Source organism: Bos mutus, chromosome 21 (assembly GCF_027580195.1).
Source record: "Bos mutus isolate GX-2022 chromosome 21, NWIPB_WYAK_1.1, whole genome shotgun sequence".
NCBI classification, from domain to species: domain Eukaryota; kingdom Metazoa; phylum Chordata; class Mammalia; order Artiodactyla; family Bovidae; genus Bos; species Bos mutus.
The window spans coordinates 33,350,193-33,369,548 of NC_091637.1; the positions used below are offsets into that span (position 1 = coordinate 33,350,193).

General features: G+C 49.8%; 1 protein-coding gene across 2 annotated transcripts; it reads left to right on the forward strand.

The window, feature by feature from the left end:
• The first annotated feature begins 1,573 nt into the window (after window positions 1–1,573).
• UBL7 (ubiquitin like 7) lies at window positions 1,574–14,865 on the forward strand. 2 transcript variants are annotated; one of them, XM_005905794.3, is made up of 11 exons: window positions 1,574–1,634; window positions 2,973–3,185; window positions 4,745–4,864; window positions 8,243–8,325; window positions 9,095–9,179; window positions 9,679–9,736; window positions 10,459–10,592; window positions 10,849–10,898; window positions 11,135–11,302; window positions 12,014–12,136; window positions 14,616–14,865. In XM_005905794.3, the coding sequence occupies exons 1-11, from the start codon at window positions 1,595–1,597 to the stop codon at window positions 14,751–14,753; spliced, it is 1,212 nt and encodes a 403-aa protein (XP_005905856.2). In that variant the 5' UTR covers window positions 1,574–1,594; the 3' UTR covers window positions 14,754–14,865. The 2 variants fall into 2 exon arrangements, with proteins under 2 accessions (XP_005905856.2, XP_005905854.1); XM_005905792.3 differs by having other exon boundaries at window positions 1,576–1,684.
• The last annotated feature ends 4,491 nt before the right edge of the window (window positions 14,866–19,356 follow it).

Here is a 19,356-nt window from a genome sequence, read left to right on the forward strand (position 1 = left end):
AGCAAACTCTGAGAGATAGTGGAGGACAGAGGAGCCTGGTGTGCTGCAGTCCACAGGGTAGCAAAGAGTCAGATACAACTTAGCAACTGAACAACAGCAACAATGAGGAACCTAGGCTTTAGGAAAATGGGGTGATATTTGTGAAAATCTCCTATATTGAAAGAGTTCAGTTCAGTCATTCAGTTGTGTCCAACTCTTCGCGACCCCATGGACTGCAGCACGCCAAGCTTCCCTGTTCATCACCAACTCCCAGAACTTGCTCAAACTCAAGTCCATCGAAGTCGGTGATGTCATCCAACCACCTCATCCTCTGTGGTCCCCTTCTCCTCCTGCCCTCAATCCTTCCCAGCATCAGGGTCTTTTCCAATGAGTCAGTTCTTCACATCAGGTGGCCAAAGTATTGGGGCTTCAGCTTCAGCATCAGTCCTTCCAGTAAATATTCAGGACTAATTTCCTTTAGGATTAACTGGTTTGATCTCTATGCAGTCCAAGGGACTCTCAAGAGTCCTCTCCAACATCACAGTTCAAAAGCATCACTTTGTCAGTGCTCAGCTTTCTTTATGGTCCAACTCTCACATCCATTCATGACTACTGGAAAAACCATAGCTTTGACTAGACAGACCTTTGTCTCTGCTGTTTAACATGCTGTTTAAGTTTGTCATAGCTTTTCTTCCAAGAAGCAAGTGTCTTTTAATTTCATGGCTGCAGTCACCATCTGCAGTGATTCTGAAGCCCAAGAGAATAAAGTCTGCCACTGTTTCTATTATTTCCCCATGTATTTGCCATGAAGTAATAGTACCGGATGCTATGATCTTAGTTTTTGAAGAAGGAGGTTTGGTATTCCCATCACTAAGAATTTTGAATGCTGAGTTTTAAGCCAGTTTTTTCACTTTCCTCTTTCATTTTCATCAAGAGGCTCTTTAGTTCTTCTTCACTTTCTGCCATCAGGGTGGTGTCATCTACCTATCTGAGGTTATTGATATTTCTCCCAGCAATCTTGATTCCAGCTTGTGCTTCATCCAGCCCGGCATTTCACATGATGTACTCTGCATATACATTAAATAAGCAGGGTGACAACATACAGCCTTGACTTACTCCTGGCGTAACCTGCGGACTCTGCATGGGTGCCAGGACATTGCGGGAATCGCGGGGCTGTAAACATCATACCTGGAACCCACCTGTCAATGCAGGAGACAAAAGAGACGCCGGTTCGATCGGGAAGATCCCCTAGAGGAGGGCGTGGCAACCCACTCCAGTATTCTTGCCTGGAGAATTTCATGGACAGAGGGGTCTGGCGGGCTGCAGTGCGTGGGGTCGCAAAGAGTCGGACAGGACCGAAGCCACTTAGCACGCGCGCACACAAACCTCACGTCAGACCCCGTTCCGGTGACCTGCGCCTTGGAAGACTGAGTGATACATAACGCTATCACGCGAAAGCGCGGAGACACCCTCGCGCCCCCATTTTCAAACTGCGGAGTAGCCACACCCCCGGAAACCGGAAGCTTTACAACTAGCTTTCCCTTGCCGGCCAGCTATTTATAAAGGGGCGGGGGGTGGGTGGTGGGGAGCCGCCTCAGGAACTGCAACTCCCAGAATGCAGCGCGGAGCTTCCGGTTTCCGGCGAGAGGACCTGAGTGAGTGTTTACACCGGCGGCCCTGCGGCCGGGTTCCTTCCGCGGGACGGGTGAGGGCGCTGGGTCCCGGGCCGCGCGGGATCGACCTGTGGTGACTAGTTAGCTGGTTCTGTGGGAGTGGTGGGGTCGTCACCCAAGAGATAGTGTCCCTGTCGCAATATTAACTATCAGTGACCTTGGGCCGCTGACTTCACCTTTCTAGATCTCGGTTTCTTCGGCTGTAATATGTAGATGATAATGCCTGTCTCAGAACAGTTGTGAGGATTAAATGATATATAGTATATTAAAAGATCCATTTCCTTCCCTGCCATCAACCTGGAGATGGAAGGTTTGAGGGTGCCTTAGGATCTGCTGCACAGCCTCAAAGCCTTTTCTTTCCTCTTCCGAAGAAGCCACTTTGGAAGCAATAATGATTCTAACAAGGGCTTGTCTTGTCTTATTTCTCCCAACTGCCGGGTTTCTGATTCATTTTCTTGGTACCCATAAATACCGGGCATTGAGTCAATAAAGACAAAAAATTCTAGTCTTTGCTTTCAAGCCTCTAAGAATGAGATGCAGAGACGATTGAGAAGTAAATAGTATAGATATTTGTAACCCTTTGTCATGAGGGAATGTGACAACAACAGAGGGGGGAGAGAGAGAGAGAGAACAGAGGAGGTTGTGTCTGAGTTGCTCTTGATCGGAGTTTGCTTAGAGAGGGAAGAGGGAAGAGGAGTTACATGCAGAGTTAGCAGTTGAGCAGAGTGGGGGAGAGCTTTGTTTTGAATCCAGGCTGGGTGGGGGTGGACTTAAGTGTTGGGAAGGGTGGGGCAGCCCAGAACTCTTGAGAGGGGAAGGCTGGTAGAGAGAACAGATGTGAATGTTTTTGACAGGCTGTGGTGTTTAGACTTATTCACAGAAGTAATTTGATTTCTAAACAGAGGAGTGTATTGATCATATCTGCATTTTAAAATGATGAGTGGCAGCATGGATATTTAACAGGGAGAAGCAGGAGGCAGGGAGCTTCTGGTAAAGTTGTTTTGGTTAAAGCAAAAGTTGATGAAGAAACACGGAGTGTATATAAAGGAGAGGGTTGAATGATCTCATTTGAACCTCACAACGCTCCTGTTAGGTGGGATGGCATTTTTATGTCCACTGTAAAGCCAAAGAGGCTTAGAGAGCTGAAGTTTCCTGCTGCCATAGAATGAGTGAAAAGAGGACCTCAGATTCTAGTTCAGGCCTCCTGATGCTGCATCCTGAGCTTTTCCAACAGTCACAGAGAATTTTCCTTCAACCCCTTGGTGGGGTGGGGGTGGTGTAGGTCTGTCCTTTAACCACTAAGGCTTTGTTGCTTTACAGGGAGAAAGAGAGAGCGCGAAAGAGAGAGGATGTCTCTCTCAGATTGGCACCTGGCGGTGAAGCTGGCTGACCAGCCACTTGCCCCCAAATCTATTCTTCGGTTGCCAGAGACAGAGCTCGGAGAATACTCTCTGGGGGGATATAGTATTTCATTTCTGAAGCAGCTTATTGCTGGCAAACTCCAGGAGTCTGTTCCAGACCCTGAGCTGATTGGTGAGTCTCTGTGGACTGGGGATGGGCTTCTGCTCTGATTTCTTTTGGGGGAGAATCATTCTGGAATCACAAGGGTAAACTAAGAGTTTGGGATTTGTTGTCTTATAATGTAAACACCGGGCTGCCCTGGTGGATCAGTGGTAAAGAATCTGCCTACCTATGCAGGAGATGAGGGTTCAATCCCTGGGTGGCAAAGATCCCCTGAAGAACGAAATGACAACCCAATCCAGTATCCTTGCCTGGGAGATGCCATGGGAGGGGGAGCCTGATGGGCTACAGTCCATGGGGTCGCAAAAGAGTCGGAAACGACTTAGAGACTAAATGAAAACAAATGTTAACACTGCTTGAAAGTGATTGTTGTTAGGTGAATAGAAACAAATCATATAATAAAACTGTTGGCTGCCATTTTAGTTGTACAATATACTGAACTACTTCATCACAACATTCCTTAACTATGACATTCTTTGAAAGAGCAAGAACTTGGGTTGGAAGGAGGTGCTGGCGAGGGAAAGGCCCTTAGTATATAGCATTTGAGGTAGGTCTTAAGGGACGGTTAGAAGGATTTTTGGTTGGTTGGTTGGTTAGAGGGAAGGCAGTGAAAAAGGAGAGATGGCAAGGGCATTCTAGTGGAGGAAGAAGGAATTTAAATATAATTTCTTTCTCTTTTTTATTTTTGACTATGCTGTGTGGCATGCAGAATCTTTGTTGCCTGACCAGGGATCAAACCCTGGACTCCAGCATCACTTTCAGAAAGTGAATATAATTAAATTATATTATTAATGCAATGGCATATAAACTAGAAAAATGGTATAAACTGGCAAAAAGTTTATTTTCAGTCATGCATGCTAAGTCTTTTCAGTTGTGTCCAACTCTTTGCGACCCCATGGACTGTAGCCCACCAGGCTCCTCTCTCCATGGGACTCTCCAACCCAGCTGGAGCGGGTTTCAGTGTCTTCCTCCAGAGGATCTTCCTAATCCAGGGACCGAACTCACGTCTCTTAAGTCTTCCGCACTGGCAGGCGGGTTCTTTACCACTAGTGCTACCTGGGAAGCCGTATATTATTAATGCAATGGCATATGAACGGGCAAAATGGTATAAGCTGGCAAAAAAGTGTTTTTAGTCCTAAAAACATGGGGTTCATTCTTTTTTATTGTTACATCTTCCCATTCATTTAAATGGTGCAGTCTCCATGATGTTAAGCTCTAGAGTTTTCCTGTGCATAGATTCTGTATTTTATCAATTTGCGCTTGTAACAATTGTTATTAAAATGTATTTATTTATTTTCAAACTTTATTTATTTTGTATTGGGGTCTAGTCCATTAACATTGTTGTGGTAGTTTCAGGTGAACAGTGAAGGGAGTCATACATGTATCCATTTTCCCCAGGGCCCACTCCCATCCAGGCTGGCAAAATGTATTTATTAAGTAAGAGTACCGTTTAAAGCATATTATCATTCTCTAGCTATCCGTCCAATCAAGATAAGGTTCTTAGGGGACAAAAGTCATTTAAATTGTTATGAAGAGTAAAATATAAATGAATGGTTCTTCCCCCCGCCCAGATCTGATATACTGTGGCCGGAAGCTAAAAGATGATCAGACCCTTGACTTTTATGGCATTCAACCTGGATCCACAGTCCATGTCTTGCGCAAGTCCTGGCCTGAGCCTGACCAGAAACCAGGTGAGTGTTGGCTCTTAGACAGGCAGAGCTTCTGAAATATCTGCAAGGGAAGGAGGGTCTGTGTGTCCTTGAGGCAAGGGCCTGGGGGGAATATAGGGGAGATCTACTGAGATGATAATAAAGGATATCTTTATCATTTGTTGGATTAGACACATTGATGAACAGTGTAATTTTGATTTTCTTGCTGGCAGTGGCCACTAACAGTGCCTTCTGTTAGTGGGATGGAGAGTATGTATCTATTTAAATTCCTTTAGGGCAACAGTTTGTTTCTCAGCGAACCTTGTATTTTTTGGTTATTTTTGTTGTCATTAGAAAGAAGCTGAAAACTCCTTGCCCTTTAAATGTTATGGTGTGTTCTCATGTGCGCAAATCTTCCCACAAACTGCCTCAGGCGGGTGGTTTGTTCAGTCACCTCACTCCTGCTAATTTATCTTCCCGGAGTTTGAGAATATTCAAATAGTATGAAAGTAGCTCTTGGAGGAAACATACAAAGCCTCTCAGGCCTTTCTGACTTACTGATAAAAGGTGCTGCTTGGAATTCATAATTTAAATTTCACATCTGTGTTTTAAAAGCCTCCCTGAGGATAAAGCTAAGCTGTGTAGGAGATTAGCTTTGTTAAAAGCGGGCAGTTTGGCATATTTTAATAATCTTCACAATTGCTGTGACTGGTTATCAGCTTGAAATTCTCCCTCTTTTCAATTCTAAACATAAAGGACAAAAAGATCTTCTTTTGTACCCTGATGGGAAGTGAGAAAGAGAAAGGCAGTCTCTGGTATCCAGGGGCTGGCCTGGGCTTCAGCTAGGCCTTGAATCGTGAACAATTTCACAGGTCACTAGCATCTACAAGGCTGCTCTGGGGCTGTAACGGATCCAGATAAAAACAAGATTTCTTTTCATTTCTGAACAGAGCCATAAACCTGCACATTGACCAACCACAGAAATGACCAAATAACCCTCTATCCTGCCTATTAGGAGTGACTGCTGTTTCTTCACCAATTTCAGCTTTCATCTTGCTCTAGTTTTCCTTCCTTCTAGATAAGAATTATTAAGATACCTAATCATAAAATCACCCCCACTTCTTGACAGCCTCCAATCCACAACAAAACCCTGCTTCCTTAAACTTCCCCCACCGAGTCCCCTAACTAAAGCCCACATCCTCTGAGTCCCTTCTAGCGTGCTCTTGTTGAGATGCCCCGTGGTTCTGGTGGTGCGCGTCCCCTCTGTAAGAGCAGTAACACACCTTGCACAGCTGCAGGTGTGCCCCTCTGGTCTTTGGCTGGAGGGGATTGACAGACGGAAAGGAGCATTTGTTGCTTCTTCCAGCCAGATTGTTGCTGTTTGATATCTCATTTAATCAAGTGGCTCAGCAGGTCAGGTAACAGTATTAGCATTTTATACATGAAGAAAAAGAGAGTTAGAAAGATATTCATTCAAGGTCATCTGCTTAGAAAAATGAATGCAAAAGCTGGGATGTGAATCCAGATTTTCCTGGCTCAAGAGTATTCTTTCCACTGGGCTGGCTGCCTCCCACTTCCAAAGGATGAGATTAGCTCAGAGACATTAAGAGACAACCTGTAACTCTTAGCTGATTATGAGCTTAAGATTTCAAGTCCTTTTTATCCCCTGGAAATTTATTTTTGAAACAAACGGACTTTTTACTTGGAGGTGAAAATAAACTTTTAGATTTGCAAAGAAATTTTTGTGGTGGCATTTTAGATATTTTATCCTTGAGTGTCCTTTCAAAAGGAAGCACATTTCTTTATCTTCCACCAGATTAGATCCTGTAGGAGGAGAAAAGTGTCAGTTGCTTCCTTCCCACCTGGATCCCTTTGGTGGTTCTCTGCAGAAGGTTGCACATCCCTTTAGGATCTCACGTAGGCCTGCTGTTTGAGCAGGGGTGTGTACCCTGGGCTCCAGCATAGAAACAGCTTAGTGTTCTTTGAAGCACCTCATGCTTGTATTCTCCCAAGCCTTTGCACTTGTTCTCGTTTAGGCCTACAGCACCTCTTCCCCCGGTCACTGTCTGTTCTACCTTCAATACTCCTCTCAAACGTTCTCTCCGGGGGCTGTGGGCCTCCATGTGCCTAATGCCCTCACTGTGGTCCATGTCTCTGTTGTGGAAGCCCTCAGCATGGTATTTGGTAATTGTGTGTATGTGTCTTTGAGTCTGTCTCATTTCTCCTACTGTTTTTAAGAGTTCCCTGATGGCAGGGACTCTTACTTTTTACATTCCTGTGCCTTGCACAAAACAAGATTCACTCCAAAAGCGTGGAGTAAATGCTTAGCACAAATTTGTTTAACGAATAAGCCAGGTAACTTACTTCAGGTGAATATTTTTCAAGAGACAACCCTCATGATTAGAACAATAGGTAAGGGTGTGGTTGCCACACAGAACCCCAGGGGTGCCATTCTCTTTTTGCTTTGGAAATCATGCCTTTGGAGTTGAGCAGTGCAAGGCCACATAATCACAAGTAGCCTTCTTGGGTGAGGGTCACCACACTTTTAAAAGTGTGATCCAGGGTGGACTTCCTGCCTACTCCCCCTTGTTTTACCGGAATTTCTATGAAATGGGCGGATGTCCTAAATTATCTATGAAATGGGCGGATGTCCTAAATAGTAAAGTGACCAACTAAAACTAAGAAAACTGCTAGACTTTCCCATTTGTATGAGTCATAACGTCCAAAGATCAAAAAGGAACTTTGAGTTCTAGTGACATGCTTGTTTTTGGACGTGTGATGAAAGTTTGTTCAGAAGCCTAGAGGTACAATGTTGTCTTGGTCCTTCTTGTTATTTTTTTTTTTTTTTTTTTTTAATCAAAATAATATTACAGAGGCCTGAAAGAAAATACCCAGGAGAAACCAGTTACCCTCCCGATCCTGTCACCTTGGCTTGTTCCCGTCCAGCCTTGGCCCACACGCACACTGACATCTCATAAAGTTTTACTAGAGAACACCCATACAACTTTATGTTCTATTTCTTTCTCTTAACATATTGTGTCAACATGGCTCCATATTGTTCAGATGGCTTGCAGCACTTATTTTAAATCACTGCACAAAAGTCTACTGAGTTCATTATACCCTCCTCCTTTCCAAGTGTGAAAAGTCTAGAATTCCTGCAGTGGGATGTTGATCAGAACAGTCTTTTTCCTAAGGTAAGGGTCTCCTCTGCTAGAACTTGAATTTGTTTATCTACCAAAGAGGCTTAAAAAGAGAGTGCAGTTTTCATGTGTGTGGTGTAGCTTTTTTTGATCGGATGCCCATTCTTAGTGGGGTGAGGAGGGAAGAGAACCTGTGCCTGGACTCTGGCTGAAGCCATGCTCTGTGTCTGTGGCAGGGGTGAGGCCCTGGTCATAGGGTAACTGAGTGTCTCATCCCCAGAACCTGTGGACAAAGTGGCTGCCCTGAGGGAGTTCCGAGTGCTGCACACTGCCCTGCACAGCAGCTCCTCCTACAGGGAGGCGGTGAGTGTGTGCTGACCCTCTGTGAGACTCCTGGCAGGCCTGCTGGAGAGGGGTGATGCAGAGAGGGAGCCGGAAGCTGGTTGCCATGTCTCCTCAGAGTTATTGGGGAGGTTTCGCCATGTCTGTGGGTCCCAGTCGAACCCTGTCTTCCCCCAAAGAGGCTCTCAGCTAGGCATTGTTTATTCCCTCTGATGATAATGATACAGCCTCTCCTGATATTGGCCTCATGGAATGAATATAGTTACAGTCAAAGGATCCGTATGCTGTTTCTGCTGGGCCTCATTCTTTGGCTTGGACTGAACTGCTTGCCCACCGCTCCTTCCCAGGATCCCCTCGCTGGGAAAATGCACTGTTGACTTTCCATAGGAGAGTTGATAAGCAAGATGAAGACAGCTGCAAACTCCCAATATATATAAATGAAAAATGATAGTTGTTTGGAGATTGAAAAGGACTTTTGAAATCTAGAGAAACCTTTGTTATTGGGCTTATAATAAGAGCTTTTGTTGTGAAAGCAATAGAACTAGAAATGGGGGTAAGGACCATAGATTGAAGGCTTATTGTGATCTTGCTTTTATGCTGTTTCCCCTCCAGTAAGCCATGATCTCAGAGAAAAAAAGAGGTTCATCTCTTCCCTGGGGCTATTGTTCCAGTATGGTGGTGTGTGTGGAAGCACTTAGAGGAAGGAAGTACTTCAGCTGTGTGTGGGTATTTCTGAGTGCACCGAGCTAGTGGGAGTGCTCAGCGCCCCCCCTCCCCATTTCTCCTGCAGGTCTTTAAGATGCTCAGCAATAAGGAATCTCTGGATCAGATCATTGTGGCCACCCCAGGCCTCAGCAGTGACCCCATTGCTCTTGGTAAGTGCAAGGCTGAACTGAAGGAAATAGGAACTGTTGAAGAAGGAGAAGCCAGGAGGAGGCAGTTACCTTAAAGAAGCTTTGACACTTCATGTGAAGATTCGCTGGTCTTGTGGCAGGAGGCGGAGTAATCCAGATGTGTTCCATATACCCAACCCTCCAAGAACTGCAGCCCCACAGAGAAATCGTGGCCTAAGTAACACCAGAAGTGAGACTGTGAGGAAGACATGTGAGGGCAGCAGTTAGCCCAAACCACAGCAGTCAGGGAAGCCTTCCTGCGCACCTTGATGGACAAGGGGAGAGCCTAGAGACATGGGGAAAGAGGCTGGGGTGCTGTGCACAGCATGTAGCCTCCGTGCAGGGGCCTGGGGAGCAACATGGAGAGCACGTGGGTTGTGCTGCTGGCACGTTGTTGCCCCCTTTCCATGCGTACCCCTGTTAAGCTGGTTGCCTCAAGGCCTCCCCACTGGATCTGGCTAGATGTCCTGTTTTCCTTCAGGGGTTCTCCAGGACAAGGACCTCTTCTCTGTCTTTGCTGACCCCAACATGCTTGATACGTAAGTATACCCATCTTACTAAGGGCACTTTTTCTCTCCTCATGGTCGGGCCAGAAGCCTAATGGTCGCCCTGGATTCTGCTCTTGGAGCCCATCCCCCAAATCTGTCTTCTGAATGTGTCAGGAGGTAGGGAGGAGCCAGGGCTGGAGGAGGGGGTGGGGGTGGGGGGAGGTGAGGACAAAGCCCAAGGGCAGGGGCAGACAGAGGTGGGGGTGAAGCAGCATCCTAAGGGAGGTGGCTTTGCAGGCCAGGCTCAGTTTAGATCTCATTCAGTAGATATTAGGGAGCCTGTGAAGGATTTTAAGCTGGGAAAGAAACAGGTGCATACGTCCCAAAATTTTAGAGTTGGAAGGGAAAGTCGAGGTTATGTCCCTTTATCTTCAAGTGAAGAAAACAGCCAAACCCTCGGGAGAGGAGGGACCACTCAAAGACTTCCCAGTGAAGTGGTGTTGGAGTCAAGACAGGAGACTACCCCTGAGCCTCTGGGCTGTGTGTGTCCCATCATGCATTGCCAGAGAGGAGAGTGAAGCATCTGCGGGGGCCCCAGGGTAAGGCAGAGCAGCAGGAAGACATGCCGCCTGGAGGGAGGTGCTGAAGACTGGGAAATTTAAGGACAAGCAGGGGTGACTTGACTGTTAGGAGGGGCTCCCAGAATGCCTGTCAAGCCCAAGGATGCTCTTTCCTTCTTAGTCACCCTTGAGTTTCTTCCTGCTCCATCTCAGGTTGGTGCCTGCTCACCCTGCCCTGGTCAATGCCATTGTCCTGGTCCTGCACTCGGTGGCAGGCAGCACCCCAATGCCAGGGGCCGACTCCTCTTCCCGGGGCATGCCCTCCAGCGCCTACCGGGACATGCCAGGTGAGCCTCTGGACTGCGGGACGCAGGCCCCTGGGGAATGGGCGGTGGCCCAGGGCTTTGCTTTACTCGCAGCTATGTATAGTGCTGGCAGAGGGTGCTCCTTGGGAACTCTGGGTTTGAGTCAGGGAGAGCATCTGTCCTGTAATTTTCCAGGGGAGAGATGAGAACATGAATTTGGAGTAACTAGTGCCGAGACGCTGGAGCAGCGCCTGTGCCTTCCTGTTCCTCCTCCTGAAATCTGTCCTTCCTTCTCCAGGTGGCTTCCTGTTTGAAGGGCTCTCTGATGATGAGGATGACTTTCACCCAGTAAGTGACGGGCTGCCCGCCATTTGGGGGAGATGGTGCTGGGGAGGCGCCCTCCTCAGGACCTGGCACGCCCAGCAGGGGGTGGTCAGAGGCCCTGTGGGGGCCCAGGTGTGCCACACTATTGCTGTGACCCTGGCAGCCTGGGGAGTCTCCCCAAGAACTGTTCTTGGAGCAGGGGTGGGGTTCTGAAAACCACTCAGGGCTTCCGCCCTGATCTGGGCACCTCCCTTGTCCAGAGTGCCAGGTCCACGCCCTCAAGCAGCACCCCCAGCTCCCGCCCAGCTTCCCTGGGGTACAGTGGAGCTGCTGGGCCCCGGCCCATCACCCAGAGCGAGCTGGCCACTGCCCTGGCCCTGGCCAGCACTCCGGAGAGCAGCTCTCACACGCCGACTCCTGGTACCCAGGTATGGAGAGAGAGGGTGGGAAGGTCCAGGCCAAGCCCCCAGGTATGGAGAGAGGGGGTGGGAAGTCCAGGCCGAGCCCCCAGGTATGGAGAGAGGGGGTGGGAAGTCCAGGCCGAGCCCCCAGGTATGGAGAGAGGGGGTGGGAAGGTCCAGGCTGGGCCCCCAGGGAGAAGGGCCCAGTGGTAGAGTGGGTTTACCTTTGCTGATCCTTGTGCTCCATCTGCTTTGATCTGAGCTCTACCTGGAGCCCCAGTGGGTTTCCCACTGCAGCTCAGGTGACCTCCCCTCACCTGCCTTTAGGCTCAGAAGTCTGGGGCTCATCCTAGGCCTGACTGACTCTTCTCAACAGCTGGAAGAACCTCATGTCGCATAATGGTTCCTTACTTATTCCTGAAAGTGGCCAGGCATACATCACAGGCTTAAGCATTCCTGGTGATAGTCACTTCAGCCGGCAAAGCCGTCTTTCCTCTGCCAGTATGGGTCCTAGGCTCGGTCAGGGGTCCCATTCCATCTCCCTGGAGCAAGAGAGTACAGAACCCTTCCTGCGCACATAGAGAGCTTTAAGGTGGCTCTGTGGCTGTCTCCTGCTGGCCCCTGCTGGGAGGCAGTGGTGAGGCACGCAGGGCACCGTGGGGTGATGTGACGGCAGTGGGTGTGTGCTGGGAGACTGGGGTGGCTCTGAGGGTGGCACTGACCATGGTCTGTCTCTAGGGCCACTCCTCAGGGACCTCCCCAATGTCCTCCAGCGTCCAGTCAGGGACGCCCATCACCAACGATCTCTTCAGCCAAGCCCTGCAGCATGCCCTGCAGGCCTCGGGGCAGCCCAGCCTTCAGGTCAGTCTTCCCCCTTCTGATGTTCACACGGCTTCTTTGGTATTTTGGACGCTGAGCTTTTCTCTGCCCTCCGGAGGCCCGTTCCACTTGGCCTGTTTTGCTGCAGGAACAGCTGGGGCGTGGCAGCGTGACAGGAGAGGGTGCTCCCAGCAAGGGCGGGTGTCCCCGCAGCTTCCACTCCTGCACCCAGTGCCCATGGCCTGGCTCCACTGACCGCCTGGCTTGGGTATTTCAGTGGCTGTTTCAGTTGAGGAGTCACTCGTCCATCCTGTGAGCATTGACTGAGCCTTGAGCCTGTCTGGTCCAAGCTTGGTCCAGCTCCTGGGATAGTGATGAGCCAGTCCTCATTCCCGCCATGGAGGGGCGCCAGACAGTCACTGAACTGAGGAACAACAGGGTGAGAAGCTGGCCCAGGCTTGAGGTCAGGTAAAACTTTTCTGAGAAAGTGGTTTTGTACCTACTGTCAAAGAATTATTTAAGGTTAGCCAGGCAGAGAAGGGGATGTTTGGTTGAGGGGATGTGGTGTCCCGGCAGAGGCAGCTACCTGTGTGAGCGAATGTGGAGGTACACATGACAAATTGGCAAGAGCAGAGGCAATATCCACGATGAAAGATCCTGAGATGGGGCCAGAGTAAAGCAGAGCAGAAGCCTGAGTGTGAGGGCCTTGAGTGCCTGCGTAAGGAGATGAGGCCTGTACGGCGGTCACCAGGGAGCGATACCATCCCCCCTGCCTCGTGGAACACAGAAGCTTAGCTAGCAGCTACGTGTGTGACCCAGGGGTTCACATTTTATTGCACGCCTCTGTGCACAAGCTGTTTGCTTTACTCTCTTTTGTTTGCTCCTAAGCATGGGGCATGAACGTCATTTCTGGAACTGGTCCACGGTCATGAACTGGTCCAGGTCATTAAATGACAGGGACAGGGTCTGGCCCATGTGGTTCTCACTGCCCCACGTGGCTCGGTGGACAGTGAGGGGAGCAGGAGCAGGACCTGGAGACAGTTGGTCTTTTTGGTTCCTTCATCATCTGCAGCCTGATGCTTGTTCACTCTGCTCTTCAGCTCAGAAATCTTTATGTCTCCACCTGGCCTGTAAACGAAACTTGAGGCGGTTTCTGTGGTTTTCTAAAACTCCTCCACATCCTCACCCTTGCTTGCCTGCTTCTTTGAATTTGCATTTCATCATCACTGCCTTCTCCTTCCCACAGTGTGAACACATCCTTTTCCCTAAGGTGCGTACTTCCTCTTTCATGAGTCAGAGATATTGAAAATACTAAATTTCTTTAAATCCATATAGAAGGTCATTCATAGCTGAAAGTCAAAAAATCAAGGAACCATTGTATAAAGAGCAACATATATTTTGAGTTCATAAATATGAAAATTTCTGCAAAGCAAAGCAAACCAACATACAAAAAGAACAAGCGAAGTCTGAAAGCTGATCACAAACCAGAAAGAAATCTGTAACGCAGACCAGACAAAGGGCAAAACCTCCCTGAATTGAAGTTCTAGTGATTTAGGACCAACAGCTCTGTAGAAAAGCAGGCAAAGGATAGTAACAGACTGTTCACCAAAAAGGAAGTACAGATGGCCTGTAATTCTTTGCAGTCCCATTGCTCGGAATTTATCCCGGAGATGTATGTGCATGCAGAGGGTGACATTTGTACAGAACCAGTCACCGCAGCGTTTCTATAACGGCAAAGACTAGAAGCTGCCCTCCTGTGGTACATTTCAGGACATCCACAAGCGTTTTCTATGATACCTTAATATGATAGGAAAAAAGGAGCGATATAAGAAAAGGGTAAGTATAGGAATGTGTATTTATATTTCCTCAAAGAAAATAAAGTAGGTTATCAGGAATGGGGGAGACGAGTAGATGAGTGTGAGACTTTTCACAGTGTGGTGTTGGTGGTTTAGTCGCTCACTTGTGTCCGACTCTTGCAACCCTACGGGGTGTAGCCCACCAGGCTCCTCTGTCCATGGGATATCCCAGGCAAGAATACTGGAATGAGTTGCCATTTCCTTCTCCAGAGGATCTTCCTGACCCAGGAATCGAACCCGGGTCTCCTGCATTGCAGGCAGCCTCCTGTAGTGCAGGTGGATTCTTTACCAACTGAGCCACCAGGCACTGTGTATCATACTAAAACAACAAAGTAATTTAGAAGTGTGTGTGTGTGTGTGTGTGTGTATAGATACAGCAGAGAAAGAAAGTAATCTTTTGAAATTTAGACATTGTATACTTTATGCTTTTTCTTTTTGATCTTTATGATACATTTTCCCCTTTTTTTTTGGAAAAACTTTTAATTTGTTCCCTAAACCCTCAGGCCTTTCCATAGACCTCTTCCACAGTCCACAGACCTTGATGTGCTGTGTTGTATGGAACCTCATGTCAGCAGCTTTCCTGGAGGAACACACCTTCTGCTAGCGGTGAACAAGTCTCTGTTGGATCCTTACTGACCTCTCCTCCCTGTCCTGTCTTTCTGCAGAGCCAGTGGCAGCCCCAGCTGCAGCAGCTAAGGGACATGGGCATCCAGGACGATGAGCTGAGCCTGCGGGCCCTGCAGGCCACCGGGGGGGACATCCAGGCGGCCCTGGAGCTCATCTTTGCCGGAGGAGCCCCGTGAACTCCCTGCTCCTCCTGAACCCCCAGCAAACTGCTAAGGCGGCTGCCCATGGGAAGCACTCTTGAAGGTGCCCCGTCTCTACTCGCCCCAATACACCTGATGGTCGACCTTCTGTTTTGTTCATTGTGTGGCCTTTCTGACTGATGTGAGTGGGTAGAGGTGGTGGTGGGGCAAGCATGTGTGTGGGTTCTGGTGCCATGGCATCAGCTGGGCCCCGGGTGGAGAAGCTGAGATCTGTGTCCCGAGATGCCGCGTAATGCCCACACTGGTGTTTTGGCAGAAGTTTCCAGTGATAGCCTCCAGGCCCTTTGGTGCTCTGGGTGTGGCCTCCTCTGAATGTGCCCAGGGACTGCTGCCCAGTCTCCAGGGTGGCTGCTGTGTTACGGCTGTGGCCAGAAGAGCCTTGTGCTCCTGGGATGACCAGTCTGAGGAATGGCCGAGTGGAAGCTCACCCCCTCATCCCCCGCCATTGCTCCCTCTCCCAAAGGCTTGTGAAAGATTCCTTGTCCCTCCCCTGGCCAGTCTCACCATGCACTCTGATGCCCGCTCTGTAATAATGCCAGGATCCAGGCCTCAGAGCCGTGCCAGGAGGCAGGGCCCATGTCTCTGTCCTGAAGGCATAAATACAAGAGCAGTTAAATAACAATACTAAACAACAACACCAACACCAACAGGGCCCAGCTTTCGTGTTGCAGAGAGGGCACCAACTCCCAAGCTGCTGCTCCATCTGCCTGAGCTCTCGTTCCCCTTGGCACAGCATTCCCTGGTGCGTCGCAGACATGTCCAAGTTGAGCGAGTGGGTTTCATGTGCTTTGAATACTCTGTCAGGAAAGAACCCTTCCCTTCAGCTGCTGTTTCGGTGGGAAGTTGCTCAGAGGGCTGCTCCTGCCATGTGCCTTTGGCAGAGATTTCATCTGCAGCCTCCATGCTTATGTCATTCATCTTCTGCTTGTCACCTCGTGGGACAGAAGATTTACCCCTGATTAGGACTGCCTGCTCTGTCCTTGCTTCCTCAGAACATTTACCTCTTAGCTCCCTTTCTGTCTTAAGGGACCATACAGAGCAAGCCTGCTCCCTCTGTTCTGTGAGCTGGGCTTCAGTTCAGGAGAGATGGGCTTCCCAGCTGGTGCGGTGGTAAAGAATCTGCCCGTCAGTGCACGAGAAGCGGGTTTGATCCCTGGGTTGGGAAGATCTCCTGGAGTAGGAAATGGCAACCCATTCAAGTATTCTTGCCTGGAGAATTTCATGAGCAGAGAGGAGCCTGGTGGCCTACAGTTCATGAGGTCACAAAGAGTCGGACACAATTGAGAGAATGAGCACACACAAGGAATTCACTTGCCCTTGGACATGTCCTCCTGGATTTGGCCCCTCGCAAGTCCTGTTCCTCTTTCCAGATGGCCTCCAGTCTCGGTGACACTTTACAGAGAAGTCCTTGGGAGGCTCCACTGTTCCACATGTGGTCTGAACATTGTTTGTTCCTTCCAGAAAATGGGAAGTCTCCACATTTCCCGAGAGCTAATGTTGAGGGGTGTTTGCATTGGCTGAAAGGACGCAGAGCTCGCCAGGCCTCTTTGTGCCTCACTGGTCTGCCTGGAACCCAACTGCCTCTTTGTGGTCGGGAGCAAAGACCAGGAAGCTCTGTCTCCGAACCTGATGTGTCTGGCTTGTTTGTGATGGAAACAAAGGCCAGTTCCATCCTCACAGACTTGTCTGGTCAAATGGGGCTGACACAGCCCTTCCCGTCTCCATGATACAGCCCGCCTTGAGCTGGTTTCCGTCCTGTGGCAACTTGCCCCCGGCCCCCAGGGACTGTGCTAGGTCTCCTTGACACCCCCGGCCCATTATGCTGTGGAACACGTGGGTCGCCTTGCCCTGTCCCTGGAACTGACTCCCAAATACCAGTATACTGCTTCCCAGAATTGAACTGTCCCCACAGTTTCCCTTTCCCTTCTTTGTCAGCTCTTTCCTCCAGGGTCTGGGTATGTTGGCTTTGCTTCCTGTAACCATGTTTTAAATAGTAAATTTTGGGTCTGATAAGTGCCCCCACTGAGCCTGGGGCTTTCCAAGGGCTAAGGACTCCTTCCTCACTATTGTCCCCTTTATCCTTTCAACAAACATTCATTCAGTCTCTACTCTGTGCCAGTTAAACATGACGAGGGCCTTGCTCTCACAGAGCCGTGCCGTTGGTAAAACAGACAAGCGTGTTTACACTAAGCCTGATGAGAATAGGCCAGGCCGGTCCTGTGGGCTTGGGCTCATAGGAAATGGAGCTCAGTTGGTTGGGTTAGGGTAGGGTGTGTGTGTGTGTGAGGGACAGCTGCCTGGAGAAGGTGGCATCTGACGTGAGGCCTGCCGCAGGTGAGGAGGAATTGGGCCAGAAGGTGTACATTCAGAGTGGGCCGGGAGCGGACAGGACACGGCTCTTGGAGCCCTGGGTGTGAGGGTGGACTTCAAGGTAGGCAGAGGCTGGAGCGCTCTCAGCCTTGTAAGGAGTTAGGACTTATCCTAGGGGCAGTGGAAGTCACAGGAGAATCTGCATCGAGGGGAGAGCTGGGTTTACATTTTAGAAAGGCCGCTGGTTGCTGTGTTTGAAGAGATGGGGAGTGGGGCGAGCTTGGGCAGGGGAGACCAGTGAGGAAGCTGTGATCCACTTAGAACCGACAATGTGATGGGCAGTATGGCAGGTGTGGAGAAGCGTGGGTGGGGCGGGAGACTTGAGTCAGCATTGACGGCTCATCTTGGCAAAGGTGAGTATTATGATTAACTCCATTTATCAGATGGGGGCACCAAGGTTGAGAGGTTACCTGTCCCCAGTGCCATGGTGGTGCAGTGGGCAGATCAGCCTTGGAAGCTCAGGTCCACTTACTCCAAAGCTGGCAACCTTCCCACTGCTGCCCATGGCTTCTGAGAGAAGTGGGAGGTGGGGTGGGGGGGTCTCATCAGGCTGAGGAGCTAAGGCTTCATCCTGAAGGCAGAGAGCAGCCCGTGGATGACTCTAGGCAGGGCAGTGGAGGACCAGACTCGTGTGAGAGAATCTGACAGCTGCGTGGAGGCTGGATTTGTGGGAAGTGAGACTGGGAGTGGGAAGCCAGCTAGGAGGCTCACTGCCTGCAGATGGGACACGGTGGGGGCCTCGACTAGAGTGCAGCAGGGGGCTGGCAGGAGGAGAGGGATGTGAGATGTGAAAGACCAGATCTGGGGGGCAGGCAGGATGTGAGTGGGTAGAGGGTGGTGCGGCAGGAGTGAGGTATTGGGCTTGGGATTTGGCGTACAAGACCAGTTGGGATATACTGAGCTGGAGGGGCCATGAGACACCAGTTGGGGGTGTCTGGGAGACAGCTGGAGGTTTCTAGGCTGGAGATAATGATCAGGAAGTTTTAAATTGAATAGGCCTGTGTCAAGAGAGAAGGGCATTCAGCTTTTCAAGGAAAGGCAGGAAAAGGGACATCCACTAAGGAGTTAGACTTTATAACAAATAGTGACTGTTGGACATGGGACCCGGAAGGAGATGATGGGCTGCTTCTGGGAAGGCTAGAGCAGGAGTCATCAGAGCTGGACAGAAAGAAGCTGGAAAGAACTGGACAAAAGGGGCATGGTCAGGTGGTATGAAGTACCACTGAGAAGTTTGGTGACCCAGGGGCTGATATTGGACTTGACTGCTTGAGCTATGGTGACCTTGGCACAGAGCCCAGTTGCAGGGGTTGAGGCCTGACTAGGTGGGGGCAGCGGAGGCAGGGAGGACAGAGAACCCTGGAGTACCTGACCAGGAGAGGGTGGTTGGAGGGAAGATAGGATAGAGAGTGAGTGTTTGCAGTTCAGCAGAGGTGAAGTTGGAATTGATCACAAGAACTTTTCTAGGAAGCGAAGGGGAAAAAAAAGGAAGCGACCCCAAAATAGAATATGCAAATATGCAGAGATGGGTGAGTTTTCTGAACAGATCCCTTCTCCTGATATAACTCAAATTTGGCTGGGCTGGCATGGGGCTGGGCTGGCACAGCTTGCTGGGCACATGGGCCCCAGTTCTGCTCCTTGCCTCAGCCCCATATGGCCTGGGCCCCCGACCAAGCTCTGAGTCCTACCCTGAGGTAGCCTCTCGTAGCCTCTGCAACAGCCTTTGGCAGTGAACGTGTGTTGAGGAAGGGGGGGTTGGGGGGTGGTATTTAGGCCTCCCTCTATCTGCTTATCCAGCCTCTCCAAACCCGCTCTGGCCCTGGGTTGAGGTTGGATCAGCTTGGCTGTGCCCCTGGCTCCCCTGGGGCCGGCCATATTTTGGCTCTTATAGACTGCAGTTGCTGGTAACAGAATTCTGCCTCCTGTATGCCTGAAATGCCTTTTGCGGAGGCCCGGACACTGCCCTACCCACCTTGGCAAAAGCAGCTCACAGCAATGCAGGGCAACAGTATTCATTTATCAAGCACACTCTCTGTGCCAGTCACTGAGCTAGGCACTCACATATGCCATCTCAGTTGATCCTCACAACAACCCTGAAAAGTAGACCTTATTATCCCCATTTACAGACGAGTGCTTCCCGTTAACCGGACGTGACTGTGCCAGGAAACGGGCCGAGCTAGAACTTGGGCAGGATTGTGTCCACGCGATTCCA

What these genes read in the sequence shown, in the direction of transcription:
- UBL7 (XM_005905794.3), top strand. Translation starts at nt 1,595, where the DNA reads ATGCAGCGCGGAGCTTCCGGTTTCCGGCGAGAGGACCTGA. An exon ending in GACCCCAACATGCTTGATAC is followed by an intron (nt 9,737 to 10,458) that starts GTAAGTATACCC and finishes GCTCCATCTCAG; the next exon opens with GTTGGTGCCTGCTCACCCTG. An exon ending in CGCCTACCGGGACATGCCAG is followed by an intron (nt 10,593 to 10,848) that starts GTGAGCCTCTGG and finishes TTCCTTCTCCAG; the next exon opens with GTGGCTTCCTGTTTGAAGGG.